Source organism: Lathamus discolor, chromosome 3 (genome assembly GCF_037157495.1).
Source record: "Lathamus discolor isolate bLatDis1 chromosome 3, bLatDis1.hap1, whole genome shotgun sequence".
Taxonomy (NCBI): Eukaryota; Metazoa; Chordata; class Aves; order Psittaciformes; family Psittacidae; genus Lathamus; species Lathamus discolor.
Genome location: NC_088886.1, coordinates 11,551,444 through 11,567,515, shown reverse-complemented (window position 1 = coordinate 11,567,515; position 16,072 = coordinate 11,551,444). Strand labels below are relative to the sequence as shown.

The following is a 16,072-nucleotide window of genomic DNA, read 5'->3' as shown; positions in this document are numbered from 1 at the left end:
ATGGCAAAGATGTGAGAACCTTTGCAATAACATCCTGAAGTTAACCATGGGTACATTGGAATTGATAGCTTGCAAAAAGTTGATACGTATTTTGGAGCACTGGCAAAGTGATGGGGTTTTTAATCATCCAAAGGATGATGATCTTTGGCCCCCAAATACACTACTAGGAAGAGGAATCTCTTCTCTCTTCCGTATCACTTAGCTCATATAAACCAAGGCAGACTTTTAGGACAAAACCAATGATTCAATGCAAATTTTAGGTACCAAAGCATCAGGATGTTTAAAAACATAAGTACACACACAGATTAAGGAAGATTTTAGTATACTAAAAGAATTCAGCATCATTGCTGAATCTGACATCCACTTTCTAAAACATTAACTGACTGAGCTGCACTTGTTGAAATAGGTTAAGAGCAGATTTTGGGTACCATAAAGCCAGTACCTATGAAGTTTCATAATAATTACAAGCCATTCGGTATCAGAGCACCTGCTACAATTAACCACTATACAACATGATCTCAACATTTCAGCCTAAGTATCCAGTACTATCCTATCCGGCAGACAACAGATCAGTACTAAGGAAAGGAACTTGTTCACAGTGTAAGTTAACAGTAGCTAGTCCTAGAATTTCAAGAAGATGAAGAAGCACAGATACATACATATTATATAAAATCAGAGTAGACTTTCAAGGCACATGGAGGAGATCCACTGATCGATAAATAATCTTGATGCTAGTGACAAAACAGCTTGGTAATATAGAGGAAGAACTTCAAAGGACAGAAACAATGAGAAGAAGATAACGTTTAACAGCCAACTGAGGTAGCTCATAGTCCTTGGAAAGGAGAACTTACATGCTAAAACTTCTTGGAAGAGGATCATTCCCTGTAAATACTAATACAGGCTTAAAATTTTCAAAAATAATCCCAGAAAATGTTTCAGCAGGGACATGCTATGGTAGAACATTTTCCTTTCAGCAATACTACTGCAGCTGCTCTTATTTGACACCATGATTTTTTCACCTCTCACCAATATACTATAAAAGCTAATTATTATCAAATACTATTTTTAATGTCTTTCTAAAATAGGAAATAAGTCCTAAACTAACTCTTACAACAGTAATAGAAGCACCTGGCTTCTGAAACAGAAATAGAGGTTTGTATGCATGTTTGTATGTATATGTATACAAACACAGAGATATACATGTATATATACACACAGATATATATATTCACATGTACACAGATGTATATATATACACACACACATATATATAAACAGGGGAGTATATATACACACACATATAACATGTATATACCTGTATATACACCTGTATATTAAATGTTACTCGCCTGTGTGTAGCATTTAAAAAGGGCAAAATCTTCTTCCAGGAACACTGTAGCCGAGTGATTTTAAACAAGAAATAAAAGGACAACTAACACACAAAACCACCAAGTTACCTGCTACAGAAGAAAAATAATAGTTTTTACTGTGTATTATCAGTTGGTAAAAGAATAAACTAAAACTAAATAGGATTTTCTCATTTCCATTTTCTGTAGGAATGTCCTTGCTCCCTGCAGCAAGGGTACTTACCTAACACATAAGAAAAAGGCAGTAGTCTTTTTACCAGAGAACCAACTCTCTTTGAAGAGGCCTCAAATCAAACAACTCATAAAGCAAGTTTATTCTTCAAAACAAATTATGCGAAGATAAACCATTTCTATTTAAGTAGTTTATTTCTTATGTATTCACTTTTACCTGCTTAGTTGAGCACATGGGGGAAAAGAAAAGATTTCTCTATTAATCCTGTGTAATAACTGTGAAACCAAATGGAATTCCTTTTTTGCTTCTTGCATAAATCAACACATTATTGTTCTTTCTTCAGGACCATCTGTGCGACACCACTGACTTCAAATTATTCATAGACTTGAAGGCCAGAGAGGGCCAGTATATCATTGATATAATCTCTTGGACATCATAAGACATTTAAATTTCAGCAATAACTCAGAACTGAGCACAACAACTTTTGTTCTCAGCAACACCTGTGTAACTCCATTCAAGGCAGGGCAGGGTTACATTAAGCTGTGACTGAATTCTTTTGCCTGTCAAACAATCCCTTTCCTATATTCCCTCACCCCAGCCCAAAAGAAATACTTTACTTTGAACAGAGTTGTAAAGCTAGATGGTTTTTCTTTAAGTAAGATTTACAAACCACACGAAGTTGGTAATGAAACTGATGTCATGTACTGACTTCGTGATTCTGACAATGCCAGTCCCCGGAAGTTATTCTCTCCACAGACCTTACTAAAAAAAGCGGCTGTATCAGTTCCCCACGATCATATGCTGCTTACCTAAGAATTCTTGACAGAAAGGAAGTAGTGGATAGCTATAGGAAACAATTGACGATCCTGAAACCTAAAATGCCAGATATCTGACATCATTAGGAAAAAAAAAAAAAACAACCAAAACCAGCAAACCCAAAACAATCTGAAGAGCCAGAGGAGTTGCTGGGAATCTCACCTCACCTTGTTAAGGAGAAAAGAGACTAAGAATTTTGATTAGGGACAGACTACTACAACACTTGCATAAATTTACTGTTCTAAAACTAATACTGTTTACTAGGAGTAAAAATTATCCAAATACACAGGCTTTAAGAGAAAAAAAAAGAAAAAAAAAAAAAAAGAAAATAGGCATGAGTTGATGAATTGCTCCCTACAGATAATCGTCCAAATGCTTCTGATAGGTCCCCTCATAAATACTACAGGAAACAAACAAGGTAATATTGTCACACATCAGCTAACAAAGACTGAGACAAGATTTCAAGGATCAGAAAAGTTGTTTATAAAGGATTTCAGGAATCGGTACTATGTCCGTGCTATTTAACAGTCTGGTGAAGAAATTCAGTTACTTAAGTTCACTGTGTCCCCAAAACTTCTCCGAAAGAGCTGTACTGCCTGAGACTATCAATATGGAGCCGGTTATTTGCTGCACTGTCATCACATCTTAACTTCTTAATGTTATGGCTTCAGCTAATGAAGTTCATTGCTTGACACATGATAATAAGAAAGCAACCAAGACTGAAAAGATTAAAGGAATAATAAAATACAAATTGAAACATTTGGATTTGCATCCAGTAATCTACTGACAAACAAAAACTACCTTTTTTCCTTTCAAGAGCAGATAAATCAAGTTAGTTCACCTCTACCTTCTCGAGTCCCTCTTATCCCACACCTTGCAATACTATAATAAGAAAATGCTATAAACTAGAAAACAGACTTAAGAGATATGAGGAAGCTATGGCACTTTGCATTGTTAATCTGCAAGATCAGTAAACACAGATTATTTGTGTAGTGTTAAATTTGCAATCATTTAAATTCAAGAAGAGAAGCCAAATTTTACTCCTTATATTGAAATGATTCATCAAAAATTCATAACATGAAAACTTGTTTTTCTCTGAAATAGGTTACTCATTACTGGTAAACTCCAGATACCAAAATCATGTGGATTTTCAATTTGCTCTTTTCTTCTTGCTCCCTTTCTTCTATTAAATTAGAAGCTGATCTTAACACATTCACAAAAAATACAGCCATAATAAAAATAAGTAAGAAAGAATGCAAAATAGGACAGCTTTAAAGACAGTCTATCTCTACATGATTCAGAAAAAAAGCCAGTGTACCTTAAGATGTTCGGATGTGAGAGTCTATTCATAAGTTGAACCTCTTTCAGCATGTTTGCCCTGTTGCTGTTCAGTGTATTCATCTTCAAAGCCATTACCTGGTCTGAAGTTCTGTGCCTTACCTATGGGATGCAAACAAACAATGGTAAGGATATGAAATATGAGATTGAAAAAACAGTAATTTTGTAGTACAACTTAAGAGATCCTTCATGACAAATGACTTGATTTATATTGATTTCTGTAGTCTTTATCACACAGATGACTTTCTATAAGGATACTCTCCAAGTGGGAAAAAGGTATTTTATTCTTCTCTTGCAACCAGTGAAGACAGAAAGCTTGAGAAGGTGGAGGGAAGGAAAAAACCAAAACCTACACACAACACAACAAACAGCTCTTACTAGAAGTGAAGGAAGACATTTACCTGTCCAGAGAGAGAAAGTTTCCTACTCCAAGACCTATGAAACTCACCTTCATTCCACCTATACCCCTCTTCTTTCCCCCTGCAGCGTTTGGTGTCATTGTTCCACAGATCATGTTATGAGACTACCTGCCAGTTGCAGCTACAGGGGCATATTTTAGAGATGTTCAGTGTTCATTTCTGAATGAAGACGATGGACCAGATGATACATTCAGCGGACAAAAAGCATTCATAGCAGCCCCTGCTGCAAAGCAGGGAGTTTACTAGAAACAGTATCACCTAGTCTAGGATGTTAGTAGTGGTTGCAGTGTTGGCACAAAAAACAGGATTTCCTGTAGCAACTGCACAGAACCAGCACATCATTCAGTTACCTTTCCCAGTCAGAAATACATGATTGTGGCCACTCTAACCTGATATGCTCAAACTAATCCATCTGTCATCAGCAAACAGACCAGTATCGTGTAGATGTGTGCTACAATTAGAAAGGAGTTGTCACTGTAGTTTAAGACTTGCCAGTCATTTGAACCTCCTTGCAGATGGGCATTCCCACATGCATATTGGTAGCATTCATGGAAATTGTGCTCCCATTATTTTCTTCCTACATTGGTAGCAGCAGGTCCTATCTGTGTACTTCTCAAAGCACTGAACTGCCACCATGGCGAATTCATTTATATTTACGGATATTAGTTTAGAAAAGTCTGTGATGCAAAAATTTGAGACTCTCATTAGCTTTCTGATTTGAAACAGAAATCTCCATTATGCTGTAGGTACATATAAACTACCTACACTTTGAGCAATGGCAGCCTGCCTCCTTCTATTCCAGGAGACTCTGCTTTTCCAATAAAAAGCTTCTTCAGCTGCGATATGTGTGCTACAGAAAGAACAGCTGAACTCATGATAAGCAGGTGCAAGAAGAAAGCTGGGTATGTTTTTTGGAGGTGAGTCTTACTAACAACCTAGATTAGGGGACACTGCTCCTAGTAACCTCCCTGCTTTGCAGCAGGGGTTGCTATGAATGCACATCATATGCGTGCAATAGGGGTATATTTCGGCTAAACGTTCTCACCTAGAGACAAAGCACAGGGAATTCAGGGATGTACTGGGCGGAAAGAGTGTCATGTTTCAAATGTGTGCCTGGCTTAATGTCTCTGAGTTGCCTATTCTGTCCTAGTTTGAAGTATAGGGTAGCACTGGAAACATTGCAGTTAAGTGTAGTAAACAACATCGAGGGACTGAGCAAGTAGGATAATAGCCCACAGATGGTTTTCCTTCTGCTTCTCCCCCTGCCTATGCACATGAGTTCCTCAGATGCTTCACCCAGAGTCACCCAATAATCCCAGTGCAAGAAAGGATCAGAGAAAAGAGGTGGAGAAGGACATAGAAAGCGGAACAGAAAGCAGAAACAAACAGCAAATTCATAAGCATGGGACAACTCCTTTCAGTGGCAATACTGGCTTCAAAATAAAACTGGTTGAACTACAGTTCAATGTAGTCCATTATAACAAGATAATCCAGAATCCTCCTGCACACAACCTGTCCAGCCTGCTTGGCATGCTTATTGGTTTTAAGCAGGATGTGCATGTTAAGTTGATGAGGTTTATTGTTACTTGTCAGGTCTCTTGTTTCTACTGTGCACTTCATTAATTTTTTATTTTATGCAGCTTTTGCATACCCAGCCAATTTGAATGAAGGAGCTGTTGGACAGGCCAATGGCTATTTACAGGCTTTTAAAACCTATTTTAGTTATACATTACTTTTATCAGAAGTAATGCTGTGGTGGAGGAAAAAAGAATAAAAATGCTTTCATAGACCTATGAAAGGGAGGTTTTTTCCAACAATGCAAATTTAGGTTAAAGAAAAAGAAAAATTTAAAAGCTTTAATCTATATACGGCAGCTAAATCAGCAAACTGACTCTGGGACAAGGTTTAGGAATCTTGCATTTTGTGGTGACGAAATTTGGGCTTTGCAGGGAATGGGAAAGAATTCGAACAAACTTAACTCCTACAGGCAGAGAGATGCTGTCAACAGAACTTCCTCAGAAATCAGCCTTCCACTAACACAGAAGCTTCAAGGTCTGCCAACAGGGAATGAATAGTGGTAGAAGGTGAGCAGGAACTCAGATGGAGTGTGGTCTTAAACAGTATTTGCCTTCTCATTAACTGCCAGCTACCTCTCAATTTCATGCCCATTTCTGTAATTCACTCAGTTCCATGCCAAAATATCATGGCCTCAACTCTGAGCTAACAGTAGAATCTGTATCATAAGAGGTTCTTCCCGGCTCTTTGCCTTTTCCTTGTTCCGACTGCTCTTGTTCTGCTGTGGAAACCTCAGAAAAGAGGGTGGGTAGGTTTTGGGACACTGTGTTCTGCATGCTTCCTGGTTTTTCAGGTCTGATGTGCAAGAGGAAGAGGTTAGCAACTGCTTCTCAAAGGTCGACTGTCCACTGTACTAACTCTATGTCCAGAGAAAACTGAGCCATTTCTGCAAAGACAAGAATTTTCACCCTTAATTTCAGAAGGATATCCTGCAGTCTTTTCAGTCTTGTCAGACTGAACAAGGTTCTGTGGCGAGATCTGCGGAGGGGGTTGTTAAGTTTTATAAAATCATTTTTCCCATGCTTGGAAATAGCTCAGATTTCTAGCACATATAGCATATTCTGGCCATACAACTAGTCTCTAAACAACACCCAATACTCGCTATGCTTTGTTTCACTTAAAGTGACACTGTAAGGTAACACCAGCAATTTTATCTGAACTTCCGTATACTGTTCTAATGTACTACAGGATGTTCCTGACAAGTCTGACAGAAAAGTTACCTAATCAAACCAAAGGAGAGGCGGGAAAACAGGGACTCTTCCTCTCTTGCTAGCTACCCTTTAAGCGAGGAAGAATAAACAGAATTGGAGGTGGGACAACATAGTGGACAAAACCCAGTATTACAAATAAAAATGAAATACCAGTTTATATACTATGGAACATTGCTAATCACTTGCAGTATACATAAAGCCAATTGTGTTCTCTCCTCTGAAGCATTGCTGGCAAACTATATTTGCGCGGTAAGAACAGGCTGCCAACAGGGAACAGACAGGTCCTATCTTTAAGGTCTGGGACAAGCTCCAAGACAGACAAGATAGAAGGAGCTATCAGTTACACCACCCTCTGTGCCTACTTACCTGTCAGTCATACCCTAGCAAATTTGGGTCTATTTTGGAACCCCTTGCCAAAACTCTGCCAAACTTCAGTCTTAATCCTTGCTCTCCTTTCAGGCCACCTCTGTGGGAGGAAAGCAGGAAGGGGATTTTTCAACAACCTGACCACTCCAAAAAGAAAGCTAGTAAATATTTTGGAAATATTGCTGATCCAGTTTAACATCTGTTTACAAGACAGTCTGCCTCACGCCTATGCTTGTATAGCCTACCATAAACAGGGATTCACTCATGCAATTCAAACCTTTCAGTGATGCAACTTGCAGATTGCTGTAAAGCTTTTAAAGCTGTTGACATTATTACTAATTAGGGTTCTTCGCATATCAGAGCAAGTACCCTTTCAGTGATAGCTGAATGATCATGTCTCTGCAAAGAAATACTCTGACAATCTACAGCTGCTTTCCCCACACTTCTGACTTCTCAGTCTGCTTACCTGTGTGTCTCCATCTAAGAGGTCACAGTAACCAGATATTGCCTCTCTCTTTTATTGCTGACAGGCAGTTAAACTGTCCCTTTTTATTCTGATTCTTCTAGGATCAAAGTCCTTTGTAAGTACTTTGGGCAGGCTGTGGCAAGCTGCATGGCCTGCCTGTGCGCTGTCTCTCCAAATCATGTGCTGATCCTAGACCTTACTCCTTCCTTTAGAAACAAGTGAGACGTAGAGGAAGTCATGATCCAGGTACAGAAATAGGAATATATTTGAAGTAAATCTCATAATAGTGATTGAGCAGGGCTCACATTCAGAAGAACTAGTTGCTACAGTAATGCTATACAAGTTCACGAGGAATACCCTGCAAAAATTGGTGGATTTCATTTTTAACTTGCTACTTCGCAACAGATTTATTTATTAGGTGGTGTTTTAATAATAAATAATTATCTAAATAATATTTAAGTCATATAAATATATCAGAGCTTTCTGAAAATCCAAACATTTGCATTATTTCTACTTTTTGCCTGGATTAACTGTACCTTTCCAGGTGGCCTTGGAATAAGCATCTGATGTATAATATTGATGTTATAAATCTACCAATACAGCTTTCAACTTTGCTCCTAACTTTTCAGTTCATTGGCATTATTTTCCAAGTCATCATTATATAGATGGAAGTATTTTGTCACTATTGTCTTCCAAAACTGCATTAATTGCTTTCGACTTTTATTTTTTACCTTCCCCTCTTCTGGTATCCAGCCTCACTGCTTAATTATATTTACTTATATAATATATTATATAATTATAATTTTATTTATATTTATAAATATAATAAATATATAATAAATTTATAAATAAATCTTTATATTTATTTATAAATATATTTATTATAAAATAAATATATTTATTTTATATATTTATATTTCTATTTATAATATTATAAATATTAAATACTTAATTATTTAAATTATTTAATTTAATTTAAATTACTTACTTTTATTATTATTATTAAATATTTATATTTATAATATTATAAAATATAATTTATAATTATATTTAATTATAGATCTTTACTTATACAGCCTACTCCATAAAATCATGCTGCTCCTCTACCTCTGCATCATTTTAAACACCTCAGTCTTCATCTGGCCATTTCACCTTCATCTTTCCTGCCGTGTGTCCAAAGAACCATTTTAAAAGCATCCCTTGCTAGTCCAAATATATGACCTTCCCTGACCATTTCTAAGCACGTTGTATTAGCCACAAAAATGCTGCATAGATTTTTACTTACACTGTTTTGCCAGCCTTACCAATTCAACTATTTCCTCCACATTCAGCCTACAGCACTCATACTAGTGACATACACAGGAATCAAATGACTGCTTACTTATGCCAACTTCTACCAACCTATTTTCTATAATAGTCTGAGTTCTCACCTGATTTGCAAGACAAAAGATGAAAACATTACCTTAGTTACCTTTCTAGGCCATTTGCACCAATTATGCTATATAGTATAACTTTGATTGACCAAGTTGACCATAAAGCTAGATAGACACATGAGATTATAAAACCAGTATTTATTAAAGAGAAAAGACTGCATACAGGACCCCTACTAAATCATGGGGAAGAAGTCCTGAAGTGGACCAGCATTTGGCCCTGATGCAAGACCTCTCTCAAACCCAGCCTCCTTCCTTGCTGTGACAGCAGAAGGAATCTTAGAAAAAATGGTAGGGTCAGCTGTATTTTATCCAGCTCTCACAGTGAAGCCATCAAGTCATCACATTCATATGGACATATATTGATGCCTTGAGGATGAATGTACTAGAATGCCTAAACTGTATGTCTGATTGAAGAAAGCTCCCTTTAACTGAGAAGACAAACCCGTTCTTCAGCTCAGCTCGTACGGCCTGCAAAACTGGAATCTCAAATGTTTTTCTAAACATTAAAACGCACCCAGTCAGATACAGATATCACTACCATGATTATGTGTATCAAGTCAAAAATCTCGTGTCACTAGGGAAATTTACAGTGACATATAGAAGCTTAAAGAAATACAACAGTCTAGATAATATTAAGCTGCTATGTTGATGCTAAGGAGTCAGACTGGGTTCTGGATGTTTTCATAGTAGTACATACTGTCGCTATATTCTAACTTCTTGCAGCAAGAGAGAAGCCTGCCAAGTGTAACAAAACTTTGCCAAACAAAACTAGTCAGTGTGTGTTACAAGAGCTCTAGCACAGGTTCAGAACATGCACAGAAACTAGGCACAAAACAAAACCCAAAACCTTTTAAAAGCCTGACAGTGATTGTGACACCACTAATTTCTGTTACTAAAAGCAGCTGTGAGAAATGCACAGAAAAAGTTGGAGCCTTTGCTGTTTTCCCTTTAGTACAAAGGCTTGGTATTGGTCCTCAAGCAAAGATGCTACTTCGATAACTAGTAACTTCCAGGATCATCAGCTCAGCAAAGCAACAAGATCAATCACTACAGCATATTCTGTACCTACAGCCAAACAAGTTCTCCAATTGTTTTGCCAAACTGAAGTGAATTTATGATTACTGAGACAGCAGCACCATTGATACCTTGTAAATCCATTTGTGTGTGCCAAAAAAACACTCAATTTTTCTTTTGTACTTTGTTTTTCTTCATTGGCCACTGTAATGTAGAAGCAGGGCCCAAAATACAGCATTCATTTATTCTAAACAAACCAGTTATTGATAGGAATTTGTGCATATCTCTCTGCTGTTAACTTGATCTCAATCAAATCATAAAGGCAAAAAGAGACTACAGTCATATTTTGAGAGAAAGCACAAATTAATCAGAGAACTATTGTTCCACAGTTTGAGATGAGATATAAACATGCACAGCCCGGGTGGGGAAGTTGACTGATTTTGTAGCCAGTTCAGCAGAATGCAACCATATAAATTTCCTTTTGCCATCCAGGACAAGGAACATGGACCCACCTCCTAAGTACTATGAAGAAAATGCAGAAGAGCATTTTTATACCACAACCTCAGTACATAGCTCACCTGGGTCGGGGCAATCCCAGGCACAGCTACAGGTTGGGCAAAGAAGAGATTCAGAGCAGCCCTGCAGAGAAGGACTTGGGGGTGCTGGTCGATGAGAAAATGAACATGGGCCGGCTTCAGTGTGCGCTCGCAGCCCAGAAAGCCAACCGTATCCTGGGCTGCATCAAAAGGAGCATGACCAGCAGGTCGAAGGAGGTGATCCTGCCCCTCTACTCTGCTCTTGTGAGACCTCACCTGGAGTATTGTGTGCAGTTCTGGTGTCCTCAACATAAAAAGGACATGGAACTGTTGGAACAAGTCCAGAGGAGGACCACGAGGATGATCAGGGGACTGGAGCACCTCCCGTATGAAGACAGGCTGAGGAAGTTGGGGCTGTTCAGCCTGGAGAAGAGAAGGCTGCGTGGGGACCTAATAGCAGCCTTCCAGTATCTGAAGGGGGCCTATAGGGATGCTGGGGAGGGACTCTTCGGCAGGGACTGTAGTGACAGGACAAGGGGTAACGGGTTCAAACTTAAACAGGGGAAGTTTAAATTGGATATAAAGAGGAAATTCTTTCCTGTTAGGGTGGTGAGGCACTGGAATGGGTTGCCCAGGGAGGTTGTGAGTGCTCCATCCCTGGCGGTGTTCAAGGCCAGGTTGGATGAAGCCTTGGGTGGCATGGTTTAGTGTGAGGTGTCCCTGCCCATGGCAGGGGGGTTGGAACTAGATGATCTTGAGGTCCTTTCCAACCCTAACTATTCTATGATTCTACGTACTTTACACCTGCCGTAGTCAGGAAAGAAAAAGAAATACTGAGTTTGAAGTACAGAACTGGGAGCTTACTCTTCCTTTTTCATGTTAGCTATCATCATGAGCTATCATCAGTTCACTTAACAGCCCAGGGCATGTTATTTCGCTTACTTTCATTCCCTCTTTAACTCTATCTATAAAATGGAGGTGATACTGCTATCTACCTGCCAGGGAAACTGGAAGTTTGACATCTGCAAATGACTAGTGTAACATCCAAAGATAATACATAATCAGATACTGTATCTATGTCCTTATTTTCCTGTTTAATTTTTAATACTTATGGTTAAATATTTCCCGTGTGACCGTGGGTTTATCTTGCACAAGAGATGATGGTATTTACATAATCTGCAGATGCGTTTGAAGCAAAAAAACCTCCAGGCTGAGTTTTCCTGACATATAATTGCACCTTCAGTCTTTTACAGTTTATTAACTGTTTGGTACTGAGCATGCAGTCCCCCCACTGAACCAGTGATGTCGTCATTGCTATTTACCAAACCTTTATTTTGGGCAGAAATAATTTCCTTTCATTTCCTTTAAAAATTTTTCAAGTAAATGTTTCCATACATGAGTAAGGAAGTCACACTGCTTCAGAACAGAGCCTGCTGGCATACAACTATTGCCAATATAATCACCGTTACAGCACAACCACAAATAAGAGTGCAGGGAGTATGAAGGAACTACATTTTGCTTACTTGAGGATACTTAAGCTTTTATAAACTGCTACATTTAATAACTTTCAGGCTATAGCCCAGAACAAAAGTTCCAAGTAGTTTCTTGTTATCCAAGCCTTTACAGAACTTCTCTTCTTGGGAATTAAGTTCTCCCAACAAAAAAAAAAAGTAACTAATTAAACACACCATGCAAATCCTCATGTTCCTCACTGTCAGTAAAGGCCAGGAAGCACAAAAATTGGCTTTGCAGATCTCAGCTGCAGGCAGCTGATGTGAAAGCTACACACTGTCATTAGTAAGTCAGTGACAGACATACTGTCAGCTACGGATTAGTTAAAAAAGCAATGCTGTCTCAGTATCGACTACTCCAGCGGACGTGTCATAGCTTTGTCCTCTCCCCAGCTTCTAATTCAACAAGGCCATCAAGCAGAAGGCCTCACCCATGCAGGGCAGTGCCTGCTGCTGCTGCCCAGCTCAAAGGGCCATGCTGCCGCCCAGAAGCATGCTCAGGCTCTGACATGCACAGCAAGATCACAGGTCAACAACTGTAGTGACTCCCAGCCGCAGGAAGCTCACGTGAACAGGAGAAGGGAGTCCCTACAACTTGGATATGACTACAGCAGCTACTGGGAGCAGGATGTTTTGGATGACTTGCATTACAGAATTCCCAACAGCTGCAGCAGTAAAGACTAGCAGAAGCCCTATCATACAGGTGTTGGAGTTCCTTTCTCCAATCATGACCAATGGTTATTAAGGGGCTATGATGAGGCATTCCTTATAAATCTGAGACTGCAAACAACATCCCTTTCCTGTTATTGCCATCAATAATGATTTGCAATTTTTACTTCTAGATTTCATATTGGTCAGCAATGCATACATGTGTATTACCATCACACACATATTCTCCCAACACAGGCAATGAAATCCATCACTGAAATACATTTAACTTCCCCTCCCAATATCAGTAAATAAGTGTTCAGAGAGATTGATTTGTCACAATGATGCTAAGTGATGCACTCTTATTCTCTAGGCACAGTCACGTTAATACTGGACATATGCCAGCACAGTTATTTGAAGAACAGTAAATCAGCACCTGTCTCTCAGTATCAGCTATGAATGAGCTTACACAAATGTGCATGTTTGCCAGCTGGCAAAACACAGAAAATCCCAGAGCTGCCAACCCAGCACATCTCCATCCAGAACAGAAAACTAAACAGATCGTTCAACTGTGCTTGAGAAACTATTATGGAAAACAAGAGAAAAAGCACCCAAACATTTCTGTGCCAAGTGAATCTCGCCACTCGCTTTGCCCCTGGGAAACTGCCCCATGATGCTCAGATTGGCACTTTTCTTCCTGAGGAAAACGAAAGGCCCAAAGGACTCCAAAACTACAGCGGTCACTGTTCTGAACATAAAATCCAGCCGTGGGTTATCTCCTATTGCAAGGCCCCGCTTGTTACAGCATCAGAGTGCCTTTCCTACTGCTGACAGAATTTGTGAGCATTCTCTCTAGCTGTGAGGACAACAAAGACTTGCCTCAGACACTCAATGTATCAGCTGTTCAACAAGAGTTAAAGAGGTCAAGTTCCCAAATAGATAATAAATACATTTCAAAATGGACAACTTTAATTTACAGTCATTTTCAAGTATTCTTTTAACATCAAGTTTATTTCAGTGATTTATGTTCTGGCTTTTTACTAAAGAAACAAATCCTTCACTTCCAGGGCATAATGACAGTTCTGCCGTATTTTCCAAAGACCTCCTTCTTCAGCAGAGAAGCTGGATGACCAAAGCATAAATAAGAAATGAAGTGTAAGCAAAACTGTCCCATTTTGTAATATGCTTTACTCAGTACAGTTTTAGGCTTGTAGCTGTAGTGATGCCAAGTAGGACTGGAGGAAAAGGATTACAGAAATAGGATTTTGAAGAATTTCTTAGAATTTTTCAGCACCACTGCAAAAGGCTTTCATTGCATCTGCTACCTGGTGACAGCTTTTGAGTCCCGCCCAGTGTTCCCTCAGCTGATGTTGTAAGGTGATCATAACATGCGCATCTTACAAATTCTAACCAGAAAATAGATAAAACAAAAATCAGGACTGATTTCGGATAACCCCTGCAAGCTGCCTTGTATTTCAAAGCCTTCTCAATTCTGCTAAAGGTAAGACTAACACTGCCCTGCAAGTTGGACAGGTAATTCTGAATTCTAATGATACTCACACAAGTGGGGATGAAGTATTTTGCCCTGGTTACGCAATCCACAAGGAATAACATCGCAGATGACATTTTTAATTTCTGTTTTAATGATTGTTGAAGTAAGGCCTATTTATTACTACTTCCCCCCACAGCCTATGTCCCAGAAAAACATTCACTAATTAAGTAACAAGGAGTAGGATGACAGTGACTTGACACCTCAATAACCAGAAAGTCATTAGCAAGAGGAAGACAAATGTCTGGTTTAGTGGTTACCATACAAATCATCTTAGCAAGCTGGTAGAAGGGTTCCAAAAGCCTGAGACTTCACACATCAGTGTGAGACAAATCAGACTTACATGACTTCTAACTTTGACCTGCACCAGCATCCTCAGGATTTATGCCTCATCTCAGTTCCAGAATGGTGCTTCTTTCTACCCCTGGCAATTATCGGAGTAGAGAGACTGATTAGAAGGATCAGGCTGATAAAACTCAAGAGTTTGAAATGAAATTTCTAAGTCATTATAGCCTTCTTGGCCAGTTTATATGAAGCACAGAGTGACTGTATTAACACACAAACAATTAGCAGCATGTTTCAAAACCAAAATTTCACATAAGAGACATTAAGCCTCAAATATCTTCCTTCTGTGAGGTGAAAGTTTCCTCCACTAGTCAAAAGGGGAAGATTATCAGCTTAAAACTGAACCCTACTGAAATGAGACCAAAAGGCACATGTGGACAAGATTTGCTGTCTGTATCTCTAACAGGCATCATTATCGCACAGGGAGGGCAGTAACAACTGCCATGCTCTATTCCACTCCAAGAGAAACAGGAACACACCACACCTGGGTGAGGAAAGACATGCACTGCTCAAATGGGTGTCCTTTCTCACTCACGAGGTGTATGCCCCATGACTACAAGACTAAATACTAGATCTGCAGAACCAATATGTAGAATAATCCACTTACTCATTCCCTGCTCATTTTCCAACCTATAAGGACTTCTGCCACTATATGTCACAAGCAGAGCCTGAAATACTCATTTTGCCTGATGTAGTAACACCAATCTCAAAGAGAAAACTTAAGCACTTCAGTGTAAAAAAAAAAAAAAAAAAAGAGAGAGAATTAAAAGTTTAAAAATCCAATTGTCTAGACACCATTAGTTTCCAAAATTGGTGGCCTTCAACTATTGGTAGTTTTGCAATACCCTGCCAAGCTTAATCGGGAACACTCTAAAAAGCCAGGATGGCTACAAATATCATCAATGAATCAACAGGAGCGAGAGAAGATAAGTTCTGGTTGGTGAGGCTGCTCCCACAGCCATTTCATTCTTAAAAGTAAGCACAATTCTTACTACAGATTCTGCCATTGGGCCTTATTTTGCCTTTTTTTCATTACGTTGAAGGGTCCCTTTGAACAACTGTTTCCTCACTGTTAACCTGTTTCTGCACTGCAATGACTTTTTTTTTTTTTTTTTACACACACATTAAGACTGAAGTCATTCACTGAATCACTTTTCTAGTTATTAAATTAACTTTTACAGCTTATTTTTTCCATATGTTGACACCAATTGTTACAGTTCTCCAGCATTAGAAAAGTTAAATACCTAATGTTGAAAGAGTATTTAATACATACATCTAGATAGTTTGCTACAAATACTTCATAGGG

At 38.8% G+C, this 16,072-nt stretch overlaps 1 protein-coding gene across 1 annotated transcript in view; it reads right to left on the bottom strand.

The window, feature by feature from the left end:
- TESK2 (testis associated actin remodelling kinase 2) overlaps nucleotides 1-16,072 on the bottom strand; it is an 86,156-nt gene that overhangs the window by 51,680 nt on the left and 18,404 nt on the right. Inside the window, exon 3 of the mRNA XM_065673486.1 lies at nucleotides 3,674-3,795. Coding sequence (XP_065529558.1) covers nucleotides 3,674-3,795 — 122 coding nt within the window. The remainder of the gene's footprint in view (nucleotides 1-3,673; nucleotides 3,796-16,072) is intronic.